Source organism: Schistocerca americana, chromosome 2 (genome assembly GCF_021461395.2).
Source record: "Schistocerca americana isolate TAMUIC-IGC-003095 chromosome 2, iqSchAmer2.1, whole genome shotgun sequence".
In the NCBI taxonomy this organism is placed as follows: domain Eukaryota; kingdom Metazoa; phylum Arthropoda; class Insecta; order Orthoptera; family Acrididae; genus Schistocerca; species Schistocerca americana.
Genome location: NC_060120.1, coordinates 737,758,431 through 737,776,620, shown reverse-complemented (window position 1 = coordinate 737,776,620; position 18,190 = coordinate 737,758,431). Strand labels below are relative to the sequence as shown.

The following is an 18,190-nucleotide window of genomic DNA, read 5'->3' as shown; positions in this document are numbered from 1 at the left end:
TGCTAACAGAAATGGTGAACTGGCAAATAGGAAAACACCAGAATCTTTTTTACCACAGTCAACATATGTCCATACTTACTGATTACGGAATCTATATACTTGGAATTTAAAAAACAGCAATACACTGATAAACTTGAAGAACTCATTGAATTTATTCCAGTGCAGATTACAAACTATGATAGATTTACTCAAGCTGTCAAAGAGGTAGAAAAAAGAACAATACCCAATGGACACTGGAAACAATGTATTCCTGGTGGGTCTAATCAGTGTGATGAGCTTTACAAGGAATATAAACTTATACATTAAAAAAAAAATAGCAGTTGAACTTCTCATAGCTCTAAATGATCAGAGAAGAAAGAAAAGACAAGAAACAACAGAGAGTATTGATTTCACACATTCAAGTTGCAAAGCTTGGCAATTTGGTGACACCATGACCTGTGGAATGGTTCAGAGATGTAGGTATAACGCTTAAAAAATTGTGATTGTTTGTTTATAATTTTTTGTTTGTTTTTAAACTATGTAGTTTTACGTATATTAAAACATTTACACACAAATGTAAAATGTTCATGTAAACCATATGAATAATAACTGCAGACCTATCATGTATGGCATATGCATGGAATCGCCTTGAGACTGTCCTTAAGGTGATGAAATGGCTGTTGACAGGCGACCAACCACTTGCAACTGACACCCTTCTTGCAAAGCTGATTGAGAGGTTGCACTATCTGCACCACTTGAGGAATGAACTTTGCACAGTACACAATTTTTCCCAGAAATGATTGCAACTTGTTTATGGTTAGTGGGCATGTAGATAAATCTGTCAAAGTGGTCACACATGGGTGGAATACCCTTGTGACTAAGCATATGCCATAGGTATCTGATGCTGAGGACAAAAAAACTCCACTTTTCCAGCTGACAACATAAATCATTTTCCCAGAGCCGTTGGAAAAGGGACTCAAGATTCTTGTAATGTTCTCATAACAATAATATCACCCAAACAGTTAACACAATGTTGAATACTGTGAGTCAGTTGTTCTAATACATTTGGAAAATGCTGGCTGCACTCACAACTCTGAACGGTAAGTGATTGTTCCTGAATAAGACAAACGGTGTATTCAAAATTAGCAACTGACATAAGTATAATCAGAAGGCAGTTGGAGATGTCCAAGCTTTAACTCCATCTTTGAACAATACTGGCCCCCTGACAATTTAGGCAACTTCTCTGGGCAAGGCAGGAGACAAATCAATGTTGGACTAGGAATTAATAGTATACTTAGAATCACCAGTCCCAGGAATCAATCTGGGAGGAGTCCTTGTGACTCTGGGCCAATGGGAGTGAAACACGTCATAACCTGTCACCTGCAACCATAATATATTGGACTCAGCAAGAGAATTCAACTAGCCTCTTTCACTCCAACTCCAGCATGTAACCTGCAAGAGGTGCCCTGTTAAGCCGAGCAACGCAGGGGAAGGTTGGGTAACCATTCCCAGCGGGAAGCTGGGTCAGTGAGCTGATCAGTGCTGGAGGCTCCAAGGCTCACAACATCAGCAGGATCTTGGTCGATGCGTCCATTTTCCACTGACAAAAGCAGGGAGGAAAGCTCAGCAAATGTTATTACCCCAGGTGGTACCCAACCCAGTCGTCTTGGGAAGACGCATGCAGGCCTTCGGAATCTGGGGAGCCTGCACCAATATGCTACGAGGTATCGGAGACTCCTGCAAAGATTAGGCACAAATGCCCCAATTACTTTGCCACCTTTAATGCCAACTCACTTCTGAAGGCTGGTAAAAAAAAAAAAAAAAAAAAAAAACTTACAGGCAGCCAGCAGCAACATAAGATACTAATTGCAGCAATTCAAGAGACAAGATTCGCAGATGAACACACTTTTGAGTCAAAGGGCTACAGAATATTTAAAGGTAAAACCGGCAAACACATTGTAAAAACTATTCCTCATCTTGGCATGGGATTTATAGTCAACAAGAAAATTCTAGATTCCATCACAGACTTTAGCTCACCAAATAGCCGAGTATCTACTATTTCTTTCTGAAGCACAAACAAAGTTTACAGCATTGTGAATGTTCATACACCTACCGACCAGGCAAACAAGAGAGCTCTGAAAGGAACAGATGAATTTTGGGAAGAACTAGAAGACTACCTATCCAAGATCCCAGACAAACACATCATCATTCTGGTCAGAGATTTAAATGCGCCCCTTGGCAAGGAGAGAAAATTTCAAGACAGTGTTGGAAATTACCCAGCACATAAAAGAACCAACCACAATGGAGAGAGGCTCATGGAATTGTGTAAAGCTTTCAACCTAGTCGTGAAATCAACAGCATTCAAACACTTGCCAAGAAAACAGAAAACTTGGTCATGCCCAAATCCAAATCTTGGAGAACAACAAGTTGATCACGTTGCCATCACCCGGAAAACACAACGAGAGATCCAGAATGTTAAAATTCTGAGGAATGCCAATCTGGATTAAGATCACTATCTGTCAAAAGATTAAAATTAAGATAATTCCAAGAAAATCAAGAAAAACACAGACATAGAAGATAGACAGATCTGACACAGAAAAAAAGCTGATGTCCAATTGAGAATTCACTCATAAACTTGAATCCTTAAATGGAGAGTACTGGAAAGAATTCAACAAGACCAACTCAGAACAGCAAAGGAAACTGTTCTGCTTCTGAAACCGAAGAAGCATGCTTGGTGGAGCAGTGATTGTGAGACAGCAGTGAAGCAAAGACAGCATGCGTGGCAGAGATGGAATGCCAAGAAAAATGAAGCTAACAAAACTAACTTTCTGAATGCTAGAAAACACGGTGAAAAATCATACGGGGAGTGAAGCACCCATATGAGAAAATGCAGTTGGCACAAATTGAACAAAACTTCCAAAAGACAAATACACGAAACTTCTATAGAACTACTAAGGTCAATATCACCAAGTACAATCCTCCAAACTTCAAAGCTCCAAACAGGAAGCTAGCTCACAATGATAAAGACAACTGCCAGATATTAGCGAATTACTTTAGAGCTCTTCTGAATTGTGAACCTCCAAACTCCACATTTCCCTTTACCGACTATGTAGAAATAAACCCAAATTCATCACCATCCACGAAAGCGGAAATCAAGCTAATTATTGACTCGCTTAGAAATAACAAAGCACCAGGGGAAGATTCTATAATTTCTGAGCTTTGGAAGTATGCATGGGGATAAGGCAGTAGATAAACTAACAGAAATAATCAGCCAGATTTGGGAAACTGAAAGACCCCCCACCTGGCTGGAATTCTGCTCTAACTCATCCTCTTCATACGAAAGGCGACAGAACAGATATAAATAAGTATCGTGGCATCTCTCTCAAATCAACAACCTACAAGATTCTGTCGAAACTCTGCAAACTAGGACAGAAGAACAGCTAGACCAACAGCTGGGAGAGTATCAAGGATGTTTCAGGCACGGGCGATCATGTGTCGAACAGATAATGAACCTCACTCAGATCCATCCTTTTGTATATGAAGTTCAGGAATAAAAATTTTGTTGTGACCTTTGTAGATTTCAAAAAGGCGTATGACTCGATTGATTGCAAAAGTGTGACCAGAATCCTAGAACAACTTCGCCTAGACAACAAGACCAAAGTGATAATCCAACAAGCACTAACCAACACAACCCCAAAAGTGAAATTTAGGGGAGAAACATCAGAAGCTTTTGAAATAAAGACTGGAGTGAGATAAGGAGATGGGCTCTTACCTCTGCTCTTCAACTGTGCCCTCGAGAAGGTGATTCGCGAGTGGCACAAAGAACTGGAAAACCAAGGAACTAAAAATGGTGCCAGGATGGGTTACAAGAAACAAAATCTTGAAATCGATTGTCTTGCTTTTGCAGATGATCTTGCAATTTTTTCTGATTCCATGGAAACAGCTGAGGGACAGATTAACGAGCTTAACGCACAAGCACAGAAGGCTTGCCTCCAAATTTCATTTGAGAAAACAGGGTTTATAATGAACATAAATTCACCACCAAGGGAGCTTGTAGTGGGTCAAGGCAAAATTAAGCGAGTTGAAAAGTTGAAATATCTCAGAGAATTGATAACAGCCACTTTATCAGAGAAAGAAGCCTTCATATCACGCATGAACAAAATGGAAATGGCATTCCATTTAACCGAAACATTTACAACAAAAGATCAGTATCATTCAATGCAAAGTTAAGGCATTACTGCTGTGTTATCCATCCAGAGGTACTGTACACTTCTGAATGCCTAGTAATGAATAAAAAGAAGGCCTAATCGAAAAACTAGAAGCCAAGGAAAGGAAAATTTTGAGAAAGATCTTAGGTCCCATCAAAGAGATTGGGGAATATAGAAGACATTACAAACATGAACTGTATTCCCACATAGAGAAGATAACCGATACCATCTGGAAAAGAAGGATTATGTTTTATGGACATATCAGCCGAATGAGCCCTGGAAGACTCGCCAATCATATGATCACCTACTTTCCAGAGAAGAAAACAAAATGAGCCTGGTTCACAGAGGTGGAGAAAGATCTTAAAGTGGGGATCACCCACGATGACATCTTGAAGCATGTCCCACTCAAGGAGAAACTTATGGCATGGCAGGGTTTCCAAGAAAAGCCAAAACTAAAAACAGGAAAGGCTTGGACCCAGGAGAGGAAGGAGCAACACCAAGAACGAATGCAGCAGTACTGGGCAAACATCAGAACACGTAAAGCAAGACAGTTGAAATAATGTGGTCGAAAGACAGCCTAATCGAAATCAGTGAATGAATGAAGACTTAGAATCACCACAAATACATAATGAACCGTTCAGTTTTCCAATGCCAACCACTGCCATTGCCCACTGACTGGTGGAAACCAGGCAAAAAATGCCCTGGTCTTGGAGCCATGTGAGTTCCACCTAAGCAGTGGCAAAATTTAGACACCGCAGAAGGCTTCAGAGTAATATGAAGTGTATATTTATATGTACATAAGTAAGTGATGGTTCAAAAATTTGCCTATCTATCATGCACAAGGCACCACACTCAGAACAAGAAACTTTAGTTGACACTAAATTAACCTGATCCTCTACTGGAAACCCAACACTGGTAAAGGCATCTAAGACAAAAATGTTAATAGGGCAGCATACCACTAATAGTTTAATATTTCTAAGGCCACCAATGGCTATTCTCTGAGGAGAGGATTGGCCCTGCGGCAGTAAGAAAGGACCTGGCACCATGCCCATTGCAGTGGAGACGGAACTGAGCCAGCTACAAGTGTCCTTGTTTATTAAAGACATGGAATGGTAATATCGGTGTCTAGCTGAAATTTCACAGACTGGCTGAGTAGTTTCATGTCCAATGTGAGTTCCTGTAGCAGCAGGGAAACTGCCGGCTCCACAGTGGTGTTCTCACGCTGCAGCTGAGCACACGGCCGGTGGGCCAGTCGTTGACAAATAATAGCCAGGGGACTGCTTCTGCAGCAAGCCCAGGAGTCCACTGCCCGAAGCAGGCATCGACTTCTGGTACGCACACTACTGCAGCTAGGACAGGACTGGGGCTTCTTTGACATGTCCAACTTACGTCACAATGCTGAGAAGGGAGGGCGATTCTGACCCATCCAATTAACAAAACAAAAAAGGTTAGCCTATACTCAGGAAGGAGCAGAAGAATCAATATAATGAAGTCTCCCACAAGATGCCGGCAATTCAGATGCCCATGAACTCAGGTGAGACTTAAAAGAGACAGATTTACAAGATGATGAGTCAGAATTATCAGATGACTGCTGCCTGTGATAGCAACTAACAACTTGGGAAACTTTCTTTTTTTTCTGAGCAGCCAAACAACTGCAAAAGATTTAGCAATTTGAAGTACTTCACCCAGACTAGGATAAGACTTAGGAAAAGTATTAGCTACAACCTCCCTGTCAGGGGCACCACCTACAATCACATCTTGAATCAATGATTCCATCTATGAAACTGTACAGTTCTGGGACACAATATTGCACTTGCTTGTGAGACCATGCAAGCTGCAGCTGTGTACAACTGTCCACGGTGTTCATGACACTGATTAAACTGGAGCCTAGCAGCAACATTGTGTGTCGGCTGACCATAGTATTCGACTAACAGAAATCATTGAAAGACTGGTCCAAGAATGGCTGCAATTTGTGCACCACTCCATTAAAACAACTACAAGAAGACAAAAGCACATCACTCTGCTTCCTATCAAAAATACAATAAGCAACACAGTACAGTTCAAAATGGTAGAGGTAGACATTCCAGTTTTCCACAGACTTGAAAAAGACAGTGAATGGCAGTGGGGGTATAGCTATGGCCACTGACTGATGTTGGAGTTGCTGCTGAGAAACAAGCTGCAGGAGAACAGCCTGCTGTTCTTTACACTGTTGTTATGTAGCCTCAGACTGTTGCTGACAAAGTTACATAACCTTCGGGTCCATAAAATAGGAAGCAGGAGGTGGACATCGCCATAAACACAACACGATAAGATCTCATCACCATTAAAGTGTCCACCTCTGATACAAACCTGTGATCCGTTAACAAAGCCAAGGCTATCACGAGTGAAGCACTGTATAAACACCATTAACGTAAGTCATACAGTGAAATGTCCAAAGCAGGGTCAAAATCTGAATAGCGGCTAACTGAGTACATCCAGCATACTGCTACTGGCTGAAACCATGTGACCTGCGGTGGTGCCAGACTACGTCTAGTGTAGAGCCTCTGTTCTGCTAACAGTCATGTCTGCTGGTGGGAATATTAAAGTAGGATACTAGGAAAATGTTGTCAACAAAGAAGATTGCTTACAAAAAACTCATGTAACCCATCTTAGATCACTGTTTAAGTGTGTGGAACCAGTACCAAATAGGACTAACATGAAATAGACAAAACCATCCTGTGAAAGCATACTTACAAAATTTCAGTCAGCTTTATTTGATGAATCTACACACGTCACTACTGTAAGTATTGTGAAGAAAAGTTAGACTAATTACAGTACACACAGAGTTATTTAAATAACATTCTTACCCAGTTCCACATGTGAATGTAAATGGAAGAAACCCTTATTAATGGCACAGTGGGAAGCACGCCATGCCATGCACTTCACAGTGGTTATCAGGATATGGATTTAGATGTAGAAAACAAGCAATGTCTTTGCAAGGCAACTCACAGAGATTTGATCTCACGATTGTTGAATCACTGGTAGCATGTACTGGTTCTTGAGCCACTTACACACAACTGTTATCAGTTCCCAAAGTGTTATACACTGAGGTGACAAAAGTAATGGGATGGCAATATGCACATATATACGTGCACAAGGTCTGAAATGGCAGTGCCTTGGTAGAGCTGTTATTTGTACTCAAGTAATTCATGTGAAAAGGTTTCCACACAACAGGAATTATCAGGCTTCGAACACGGAATGGCAGTTGGAGCTAGACACAAGGGACATTCCATTTCAGAAATTGTTGGGGAATTAAATAGTCAAGATACACTGTGTCAAGAGTGTGCTGAAAATAGCAAATTTCAGGCATTAACTCTCACCATGATCATCAACGCAGTGGGCAACAGCCTTCACTTAACAACAGAGAGCAGTGGCGTTTGTGTAGAGTCATCAGTGCTAACAGACAAGAAATAACCAATGAAATCAATGTGGGATGTGCGACAAATGTATCCATCAGGCAAGTGTGGCAAAATTTTGTGTTACTGGGTTACGGCAGCAGACGACCAACACAAGTGCCCTTGCTAACAGCACAACATCACCTACATCACCTCTCATGAGTTAATGAGAACCCCACACGGCTGCAAAATCATGGTCTGGTCAGATGAATCTGATTTCAGTTGGTAAGAGCCGATGGTAGGGTTCGAGTGTGGCACAGACTCCACAAAGCCATGGACCAAATTGTCAACAAGGCACTGTGCAAGCTGGTGGTGACTCCATAATGGCATGGGCTTTGTTTGCATGGAATGGAGTGGCTCCTCTGATCCAACTGAACCAAAGATTCACTGGAAATGGTTGTGCTTGGCTATGTGAAGCCCAACTATTGCCAATTGCCATTTATGGACTTCATGTTCCCAATCAATGATGAAATTTTTATGGATGACAATGCACCATGTCACTGGGGCACAATTGTTTCTGATTGGTTTTGAAGAACAGTCTGAAAAATTTGAACAAATGACTTGGCCAACCAAATCACCTGACATGAACCCCATCGAACATTTCAACAGGTGAGTTCTTGTACAAAATCCTGCATCAGCAAGAGTTTCGCTATTATGGACAGCTATAAAGGCAGCATGACTGAGTAATCCTCCAAGGGACTTCCAACGATTTGTTGAGTCCATGTCACGTTAAGCTGTTGCACTGCGCCAGAAAGAAGGTGGTCCAACACAATATTATGAGGTATCCCATGACTTTCGTCATTTCCTGATAAATTCTTGCATCTTTTTGTTGCTGCTGCATTTCTTTTGTAAACAATCTCAACGGATTTTGAAGTCAGCCATTTTTGCAGAAACTGGCATGACTGCCCAACATGGAGACAAATACTTCGAAATTAAATTAAGAATGTGTCTGAAGTAAGAAAACAGTACACTTCTTTTTTCTAGTTTTGAAAGACCATTGCATACCTCATGCAATTTCATTGCAATACAGCAATTTGGACCAAAGATTATCTGCATTCTAAGCATGTCTGTATAAATATTCAGTCAAACCATCTAGTTGAGTAATTGTTAAAGAAACCTTTTGAAGCAAACTGTCAGGGAAAAAGTTTGAAATAAGACATTTCATATGTTTCTTTAACATTAAAAACATCCACGACAGTGTACAAGTATCTTAGCTGTTATTTCAAAATTATTTTCATTGGTATGCAGAGCAACATGCTTAAGTTTTTCACGTAAATAACTTTTGATTCTTTAAGATATTTGTCATAATTTTTCACTTAGACAAATAGCAATTATAGGCCTCACGAAACCAAGACCAATGTGTTTTCGCAACATTATTATTCATATAGACATTAACTCTGTTTCATTTATTTTTGTGGAACTGGGGTACTTTTCGTGCCAGAATAGATCCATATGAGACAAATTTAGAGAGACAACTTTTTTGTAGGTCTGACAGGGAACTGTGGTCTAAAAATACATTGAATATGGGAATTTGTGTGCTGTTGTGGCCATTCTACTGATGCACCATCCAGATGATTACTCCAGTCTTCATGGAAACTGGGGTCACAAGGCAAGCTGTGCATGATGTTTCCACCACTCTCAGCAGAAACATATGTCGTTGAGACAAGAGATGCTTTGTAAGTTGTGTGTTACCCACTGGAGTACTTGGATGAACTGTAGTGATGTCACTTTTTAGGTAAGATTTATTCAATGGTATGCAGTAATCAATTTGCAATGTGTTACTTGTGAAACATACACACTTTACACTCATTAGTAATACTTAAATCATTTTGAGGAGCACTATTTACTAATGAAGAATAGGTCAATACACTCTTAATTTATGCTGAATGTCACCAAAATGTGTCAAGAATAGCAGAACTGCATACAGAATAATTCCCATGTAGACACTTTCCAGCACACCTCACTTTCCTTAATACAGCAGAACTACTGATACTGCAGATTTTGCACCAACAAAATATATTCAACGTAAAACAGCGGCCAACAAAGCAGCAGTTCTTGCAGCTACTGCATTAAACATGCATGTCAGTTCCTGTGAAATGCAAAGACAGACTGCTATCACATAGAAAAATGTTTTGAATATTCTTCATAGATATAAATTTCACAGGCCCATATATCCTTATATCAAGAGCTACACAGCAGTGATTCTCAATATCATTTGGTCAATGGACCTTCCAGAAACAGAAAAATTTTGTGGAGGTAGTACTGTTTATGGAATATTATGGAAATGGAAGAGGATGTAGATGAAGATGAAATGGGAGATATGATACTGCGTGAAGAGTTTGACAGAGCACTGAAAGACCTGAGTCGAAACAAGGCCCCCGGAGTAGACAACATTCCATTGGAACTACTGACGGCCTTGGGAGAGCCAGTCCTGACAAAACTCTACCATCTGGTGAGCAAGATGTATGAAACAGGCGAAATACCCTCAGACTTCAAGAAGAATATAATAATTCCAATCCCAAAGAAAGCAGGTGTTGACAGATGTGAAAATTACCGAACTATCAGTTTAATAAGTCACAGTTGCAAAATACTAACACGAATTCTTTACAGACGAATGGAAAAACTAGTAGAAGCCGACCTCGGGGAAGATCAGTTTGGATTCTGTAGATATGTTGGAACACGTGAGGCAATACTGACCTTACGACTTATCTTAGAAGAAAGATTAAGGAAAGGCAAACCTACATTTCTAGCATCTGTAGACTTAGAGAAAGCTTTTGACAATGTTGACTGGAATACTCTCTTTCAAATTCTAAAGGTGGCAGGGGTAAAATACAGGGAGCGAAAGGCTATTTACAATTTGTACAGAAACCAGATGGCAGTTATAAGAGTCGAGGGACATGAAAGGGAAGCAGTGTTTGGGAAGGGAGTAAGACAGGGTTGTAGCCTCTCCCCGATGTTGTTCAATCTGTATATTGAGCAAGCAGTAAAGGAAACAAAAGAAAAATTCGGAGTAGGTATTAAAATTCATGGAGAAGAAATAAAAACTTTGAGGTCCGCAGATGACATTGTAATTCTGTCAGAGACAGCAAAGGACTTGGAAGAGCAGTTGAATGGAATGGACAGTGTCTTGAAAGGAGGATATAAGATGAGCATCAACAAAAGCAAAACAAGGATAATGGAATGTAGTCTAATTAAGTCGGGTGATGCTGAGGGAATTAGATTAGGAAATGAGGCACTTAAAGTAGTAAAGGAGTTTTGCTATTTGGGGAGCAAAATAACTGATGATGGTCGAAGTAGAGAGGATATAAAATGTAGGCTGGCAATGGCAAGGAAAGCGTTTCTGAAGAAGAGAAATTTGTTAACATCCAGTATTGATTTAAGTGTCAGGAAGACATTTCTGAAAGTATTCGTATGGAGTGTAGCCATGTATGGAAGTGAAACATGGACGATAAATAGTTTGGACAAGAAGAGAATAGAAGCTTTCGAAATGTGGTGCTACAGAAGAATGCTGAAGATTAGATGGGTAGATCACATAACTAATGAGGAAGTAATGAATAGGTTTTGGGAGAAGAGAAGTTTGTGGCACAACTTGACCAGAAGAAGGGATCGGTTGGTAGGACATGTTCTGAGGCATCAAGGGATCACCAATTTAGTATTGGAGGGCAGCGTGGAGGGTAAAAATCGTAGAGGAAGACCAAGAGATGAATACACTAAGCAGATTCAGAAGGATGTAGGTTGCAGTAGGTACTGGGAGATGAAAAAGCTTGCACAGGATAGAGTAGCATGGAGAGCTGCATCAAACCAGTCTCAGGACTGAAGACCACAACAACAACAACAGTACTGTTTGCTGATTAGGTAACATTGCCTAACCATCGTAATAAAAATTTGAGAAAGAAGTATTACTGGTCAATAGTAAACTCACACTGTCTCTGTCATGTATTTAACGAATGCCTCAGGAATGCGAATGTGTGAAGCAGAATAATCAGATAGCACATGACCAGCGTTTATTTAATTGGCAGTGCACTAATTTGAAGGGGTGGGGGGTGGAACATGTTTTTTGGTAAGTATTTAACGATTGTCATTAGAAAACGTGACTTTGAATATCTATTGAACAATGTCTTTCCAGCATGGACGTCCTGCCTACAACCATTCAGTAACAAGAGATGCAGTAAACCGATTTTTCCCAAACTGGAGAGTCAGGAGGAGTCCTATCCAGAGATTTCTGGCAGGATCACTTGATTAATCCCATTACACTTCTGCCTCTGGGGTACTGCAAACCATGTGGTCTATAAGAAGCTTTCAGTGATTTAGAATGATACAAAGCAGTTAACTACCGCTGTGTGTAAAGCAATCACTTCAGATATATTTGCACCAGTGACGTTGACACTGTTGCAGCGTGTATGTAACTGGCATTATTATTAGTTCTCACTTTGAACATACTCTTCAGAAAACTTGTCAACAGAAGTGTGACAGCACATAAAACTAACTTCACTGTGTTCAGTTCACAGTCTTTGGTTTCATTTATTCCACACATTATTTGAGGTACACTGTTTTACATGCATGCAAATGATGCAGCAAACAGTACAAGTGTCAAAAAGAAGAAGTCATTTGATTTCCTCACAAAATCTCAACTATTAAGACATAAAGGAATTACAGACATCAGCTGGGAGCTGCCCTTCTCAAACCTGTGGCACAAGTTTTAATTTTAAATGTAATTCAGGAAAACTTCATAATAAAATTAGACTACTGTCTTTTTATAGAATTTTTACTATGTCAATATACGTTTTGGAGCCCTTGTGACTCTAAAATGTACATTAGCCAGTAAACGCTCTTCAACAAGATGGTATACAGATTTCATTATTAGTTTTCCATTTATTTCACTGACTCAGTTCTGTCAAGAACAGCCACTGTGGCAAGCATGAAAAAGGAATATTAAGACTTAACATTTCATTAAGAATGAGATCATCAAAGATGGAATATGTGTTCGGGCTGGGGAAGCAAATGGAGCATTGACATTAAGCAATATAAGAAACTCATGGAAAACTTAAATTTGCATAGCCAGACGGGGGTCTGAGCCAGAAATGTTTCACTGAAACCATTGCCCTACATTGCAGGCACCCTAGAGTCTTCTTATAGCAATTTCAGAATTATAACCTGCTATCTAAAATCCGGAGCAACTGATCTAACACCAGAATTCAATGCAGTAGCTACTTTTAAGAGAGACCTTTGTTATTTGCTGTGGGTAAGTGTGTTTCTTCATAAGGTGCAGCAGCTCATTTACACTCTTTAAACCACAGATGACTGAAAACATTTGACTACGTCATGTGTGTCATTTTAAGCCTACTTGTTGAGTTGAGGCTCACATTCTGCTAAGGTGCAATGCATGTGAGCCTTATCTCATGCTTATCAGCAAGGCATCAAGCAGACTGGTAATGTTTCCATACATTCGTAGAGCAGCATCATGTAGTGGGAGTTTGCAGTGATTTCGCAGGAATGTCACTCAATAGTAGCACTACAAAAGGAAACCTGGAACTCATCTCGTGCAGATACAGTTTCACTCAGTGCTCAAGACATATAGTTTATCTACTCACAGTGTAAAGAATATACAAACATAGTTGGGCTAGCATTCTGGAGAATTTAAAACAATGTCTAGGCTGCAATATTCATGTATTAAGTATCTAATCAATAATTTAAGTGATGTGCTCTAATAACAATGCCCAGTATTTCCGCCTATGAATATTTTGGAACCATGAGCAACTACTGATACAGGGTGGCTCAAGATTTTCCATTCATTCGTCAAAAAAAAAAAGCCACAGCTCATACAGCTACAGTGGGCTCTTGGCAAAATTTGACACATGTATTAAGACTTGTCCTCTGAATATATATATAAACTGTTCAATTATATTTAAAACCTACCTTGAATCCATTTCCTTTCTGCTCTTCAGTCTGATCAATATCCTTCTCCTGAGCAGATTTCATGAACCCAATAACATTTTCCAACTCCTTACGAGCCTCATCTTCTTCTGGACAAGGCACATCTCTCTCAATTGTATAGGTTCCTGCTTCACTGACAGTGTCATTCGAAGAGTCATTTATCACTTCCTCAATATCATCAATCATTTCATCAGGATTTTGTGTCTGAACTCTTATTTCAATGTCATTATCATCATTCGTGCTGGCAACTAGCCATTCTTCTTTACAGTTAGCATCAATATCTTCAAAAGGACTAGCAACATTATTTAAAGATGTGTTGTGTCGCTTTTCCTTCACTTCGTCGCTTAGCAGTCGATCTCTTTCAAAAAACTTTTGTATTTGTTGCTGCTCACACGCAGACATTAATTTTGCTTTAATCTGGGAGCTATGTTCAGCTAAAATTTTTTTCTCTTGAGCAAGATTTGTTGTTCTAATACCTATTAACAAGAAATGCATATATTATAACCCTTGGAGAATATACACTACTGGCCATTAAAATTGCTACACCAAGAAGAAATGCAGATGATAAACGGGTATTCATTGGACAAATATATTATACTAGAACTGACATGTGATTACATTTTCACACAATTTGTGTGCATAGATGCTGAGAAATCAGTACCCAGAACAACCACGTCTGGCCATAATAACAGCCTTGATACGCCTGGGCATTGAGTCAAATAGAGCTTGGATGGCGTGTACTGGTACAGCTGCCCATGCAGCTTCAACACGATACCACAGTTCATCAGGAGTTCTGACTGGCGTATTGTGAAGAGCCAGTTTCTCGGCCACCATTGACCAGACGTTTTCAATTGGTGAGAGATCTGGAGAATGTGCTGGCCAGGGCAGCAGTCGAACATTTTCTGTATCCAGAAAGGACCATACAGGACTTGCAACATGCGAACGTGTATTATCTTGCTGAAATGCAGGGTTTTGCAGGGATCGAATGAAGGGTAGAGCCATGGGTCGTAACACATCTGAAATGTAACGTCCACTGTTCAAAGTGCCGTCAATGCGAACAAGAGGTGACCGAGACGTGTAACCAACGGCACCCCATACCATCACGCCGGGTGATACGCCAGTAGGGCGATGGCGAATACACACTTCCAATGTGCGTCACCGCGATGTTGCCAAACACGGATGCGACCATCATGATGCTGTAAACAGAACCTGGATTCATCCCAAAACATGACGTTTTGCCATTCATGCACCCAGGTTCGTCGTTGAGTACACCATCGCAGACACTCCTGTCTGTGATGCAGCGTCAAGGGTAAGCGCAGCCATGGTCTCCGAGCTGATAGTCCATGCTGCTGCAAATCTCGTCGAACTGTTCGTGCAGATGGTTGTTGTCTTGCAGACGTCCCCATCTGCTGACTCAGGGATCGAGACGTGGCTGCACGATCCGTTACAGCCATGCAGATAAGATGTCTGTCATCTCGACTGCTAGTGATACAAGGCCGTTGGCATCCAGCACGGCGTTCCGTATTACCCTCCTGAACCCACCAATCTCATATCCTGCTAACAGTCATTGGATCTCGACCAACGCGAGCAGCAATGTCGCGATACGATAAACCGCAATCGCAATAGGCTACAATCCGACCTTTATCAAAGTCGGAAACGTGATGGTACACATTTCTCCTCCTTACACGAGGCATCACAACAACGTTTCACCAGGCAACAGCGGTCAACTGCTGTTTGTGTATGAGAAATTGGTTGGAAACTTTCCTCATGTCAGTACGTTGTAGGTGTCGCCACCGGCGCCAACCTTGTGTGAATGCTCTGAAAAGCTAATCATTTGCATATCACAGCATCTTCTTCCTGTCGGTTAAATTTCGCGTCTGTAGCATGTCATCTTTGTGATGTAGCAATTTAAATGGCCAGTAGTGTAGAATAATGACTTTTTAAATTGTGCACACAAGTTATGCAGATGAATCTGTTATGACAGTTACTTATTTTCTTAGAGCAAAATTTGATGTAATTTTGTATCGAAAGTGCTCTATACCCGTTCCTTCATTGCACAAATATTATTTACCTCAACAATATTCATAAAGAAAATATATGAAACTTCCTGGCAGATTAAAACTGTGTGCCGGACTGAGACTCGAACTCAGGACCTTTACCTTTCGCTACCCAAGCACGACTCACACCCCGTCCTCACAGCTTTACTTCTGCCAGTTTCTCGTCTCCTGCCTTCCAAACTTTACAGAAGCTCTCCTGCGAACCTTGCAGAACTAGTACTGCTGAAAGAAAGGATATTGTGGAGACATGGCTTAGCCACACCTTGGGGGATGTTTCCAGAATGAGATTTTCACTCTGCAGCGGAGTGTGCGCTGATATGAAACTTCCTGGCAGATTAAATATATTTCCATTTGAATGGGTAAAAAATGTTACCTGTGGCAAGCGAAGTACTCTATCACATCAAATGTTTGCATACATTGCTTTTACTCTGCAGTTAAGTCTCCAACGTGACATACCCTAATAACTGGTATTATTATAATGTATCAATAGTTCTGAAAACACTTTCTACCAGATACTGAATGATAACTGAAAGAATTTTAAATCTGTGAAACTGAAGACAATCTTTGGTCATAGTTTTTTTTCCTTTATTTTATAACTAGTTTCTATTTTATTAGATCATTATCTGATGTGTGTGTCCTGCTAAAGTAGTAAACAAAACAAACTAGTTACAGCCAAGAAAGAGCTGTCAAAACTGATAAAAACATAATAAAACTGCAATAAAACACAGCTGCCCCCTAGTGTAGGGCCATTAATAGTATGCTCACGGTGATCATATATAAGTAAATTGTATTTTTACCACTTCTGATGGCGCCTATTTTGGCTAAAAGTTCTTTATGATTTGTATATTAGTTTAGGAAGAGATGTGCATCTGGTGAAAAAAATCTCCTAAGACTAAAACTACTAATAAAATAAGGAAAAAATTATTTGGCCAAAGAGTTTTCAATTCCACATTTTTTAATGTTGTATCGCTGTATACTTCAGTGTGGTTTGCCCCACTTCATTTAAAAGAGTTAATAAAATAAGGAAAAAATTATTTCGCCAAGTTTTCAATTCCACATTTTTTTAATGTTGTATCGCTGTATACTTCAGTGTGGTTTGCCCCACTTCATTTAAAAGAGTTTAAGTCAGTCTCCCTAGCAATCAACTAGCAAAAAAGCAGATGGGTCGTAGGGATCTGCAAGCTATAGAGTTCTAACAGACTACAGTGGCAGTTTGCAATACTGCACTCATAGCCATACTGCTTCAAAATGCTACTAGAATGTTTGGTACATAGGGAAACTACTTCACAGAACCTCGTAGAAGTGTGCAACATTTCACATCAGTATCATCACATTTACCTTCGCCAGTAGATTATGTGCAGCAAAAGAAGATGTGACAGTACACTCATAAGATTTCTCACTGGAGTGACTTGTGAGACCTAAATTTATTCAGTCCTTGAAGTCCCCCATGACAGTGTGCCCCCAAATGGGTGAGAATTTCAGGGTGACCACGATTGATTAAAACACATCTGCTATGTACACAAATTTGCACTATTTGTCTAATATCTTTTGTGACAGACCTCGTATAAGATATTTTTCAGCAGAACCCATGATTTCATCTGCAGGAAGTTACTTTTCCACTGCCAATGAGACAATCAGTTTCGATAAATTAATCACAGTGTAAGGACAGAATTCCACGTCAATAGCTAGTCATGTGCTAATACATTATGACAGATAGGATGATGAAAGGATGTAGGGAACAGGTCTCCCATCTCTGTCTGTTGCTGGGATATGAGCCATGAGGCAAAGAGTTGGAAGTAGGGGTGGAGCATGGATGGACAAGGATATTGCATAGGTTCAATGGGCAGCAGAATACCACTAGTGGGTGGGATATTTCTCATTTCAGGGAATGATGAGAGGTAGTTGAAACTTTGGTGGGAATGCGATTCAGTTGTTCCAGTCCTAAGTGATACTGCGTCATGAGGGCAGTGTATTTTTATGGCTGGATGGTGGAAATGTGGGAGGTGGTAGGTGACTGGAGAGACAAGGGATGGTAGATCTCTTTCTGTACAAAAGTGGGAGAGTAATTTCAGTTAGTGAAAGCCTCCGGAGACCCTTGGTGTATTTGGAGAGGGACTGCTGGTCATTAGAGATGCAAAAACCACAAATGGCTATGCAGTATGGAAGGGAGGTATTGCTGGTGACTGGTAGGTTTGATGCAGACAGAGATCCCTCTCCAAATATGCCACAGGTCTCATTCGGGCTTTCAGAGATTGAAATTCCCTTCCAACAGATCTACCATGCATTGTCCCTCTAGTTACCTGACACTGTCCAGCCACAAAGGAGTGCTCCTCTCATGACTCAGCACCAGCCAGGACTGGAGCAGCTGAATCATTTTCTCTGTCAGAGTTTTGACTACCTCTCTTCATGCCTTCAAATGAATAATGACCTATCATATAAGATGAACATCAACAAAAGCAAAACGAGGATAATGGAATCGCACAAACGAAAAAATGGCTGACATCGAAATAAGTGTCCAAGGAATAGAAAAGCAACTGGAATCACTCAATAGAGGAAAGTCCACTGGACCTGACGGGAT

At 40.4% G+C, this 18,190-nt stretch overlaps 1 protein-coding gene across 1 annotated transcript in view; it reads right to left on the bottom strand.

Moving 5' to 3' along the window:
- Window positions 1–18,190, bottom strand: part of LOC124593259 — a 108,965-nt gene that overhangs the window by 76,252 nt on the left and 14,523 nt on the right. Inside the window, exon 4 of the mRNA XM_047131911.1 lies at window positions 13,538–14,031. Within this exon, the coding sequence (XP_046987867.1) occupies window positions 13,538–14,031 (494 nt within the window). The remainder of the gene's footprint in view (window positions 1–13,537; window positions 14,032–18,190) is intronic.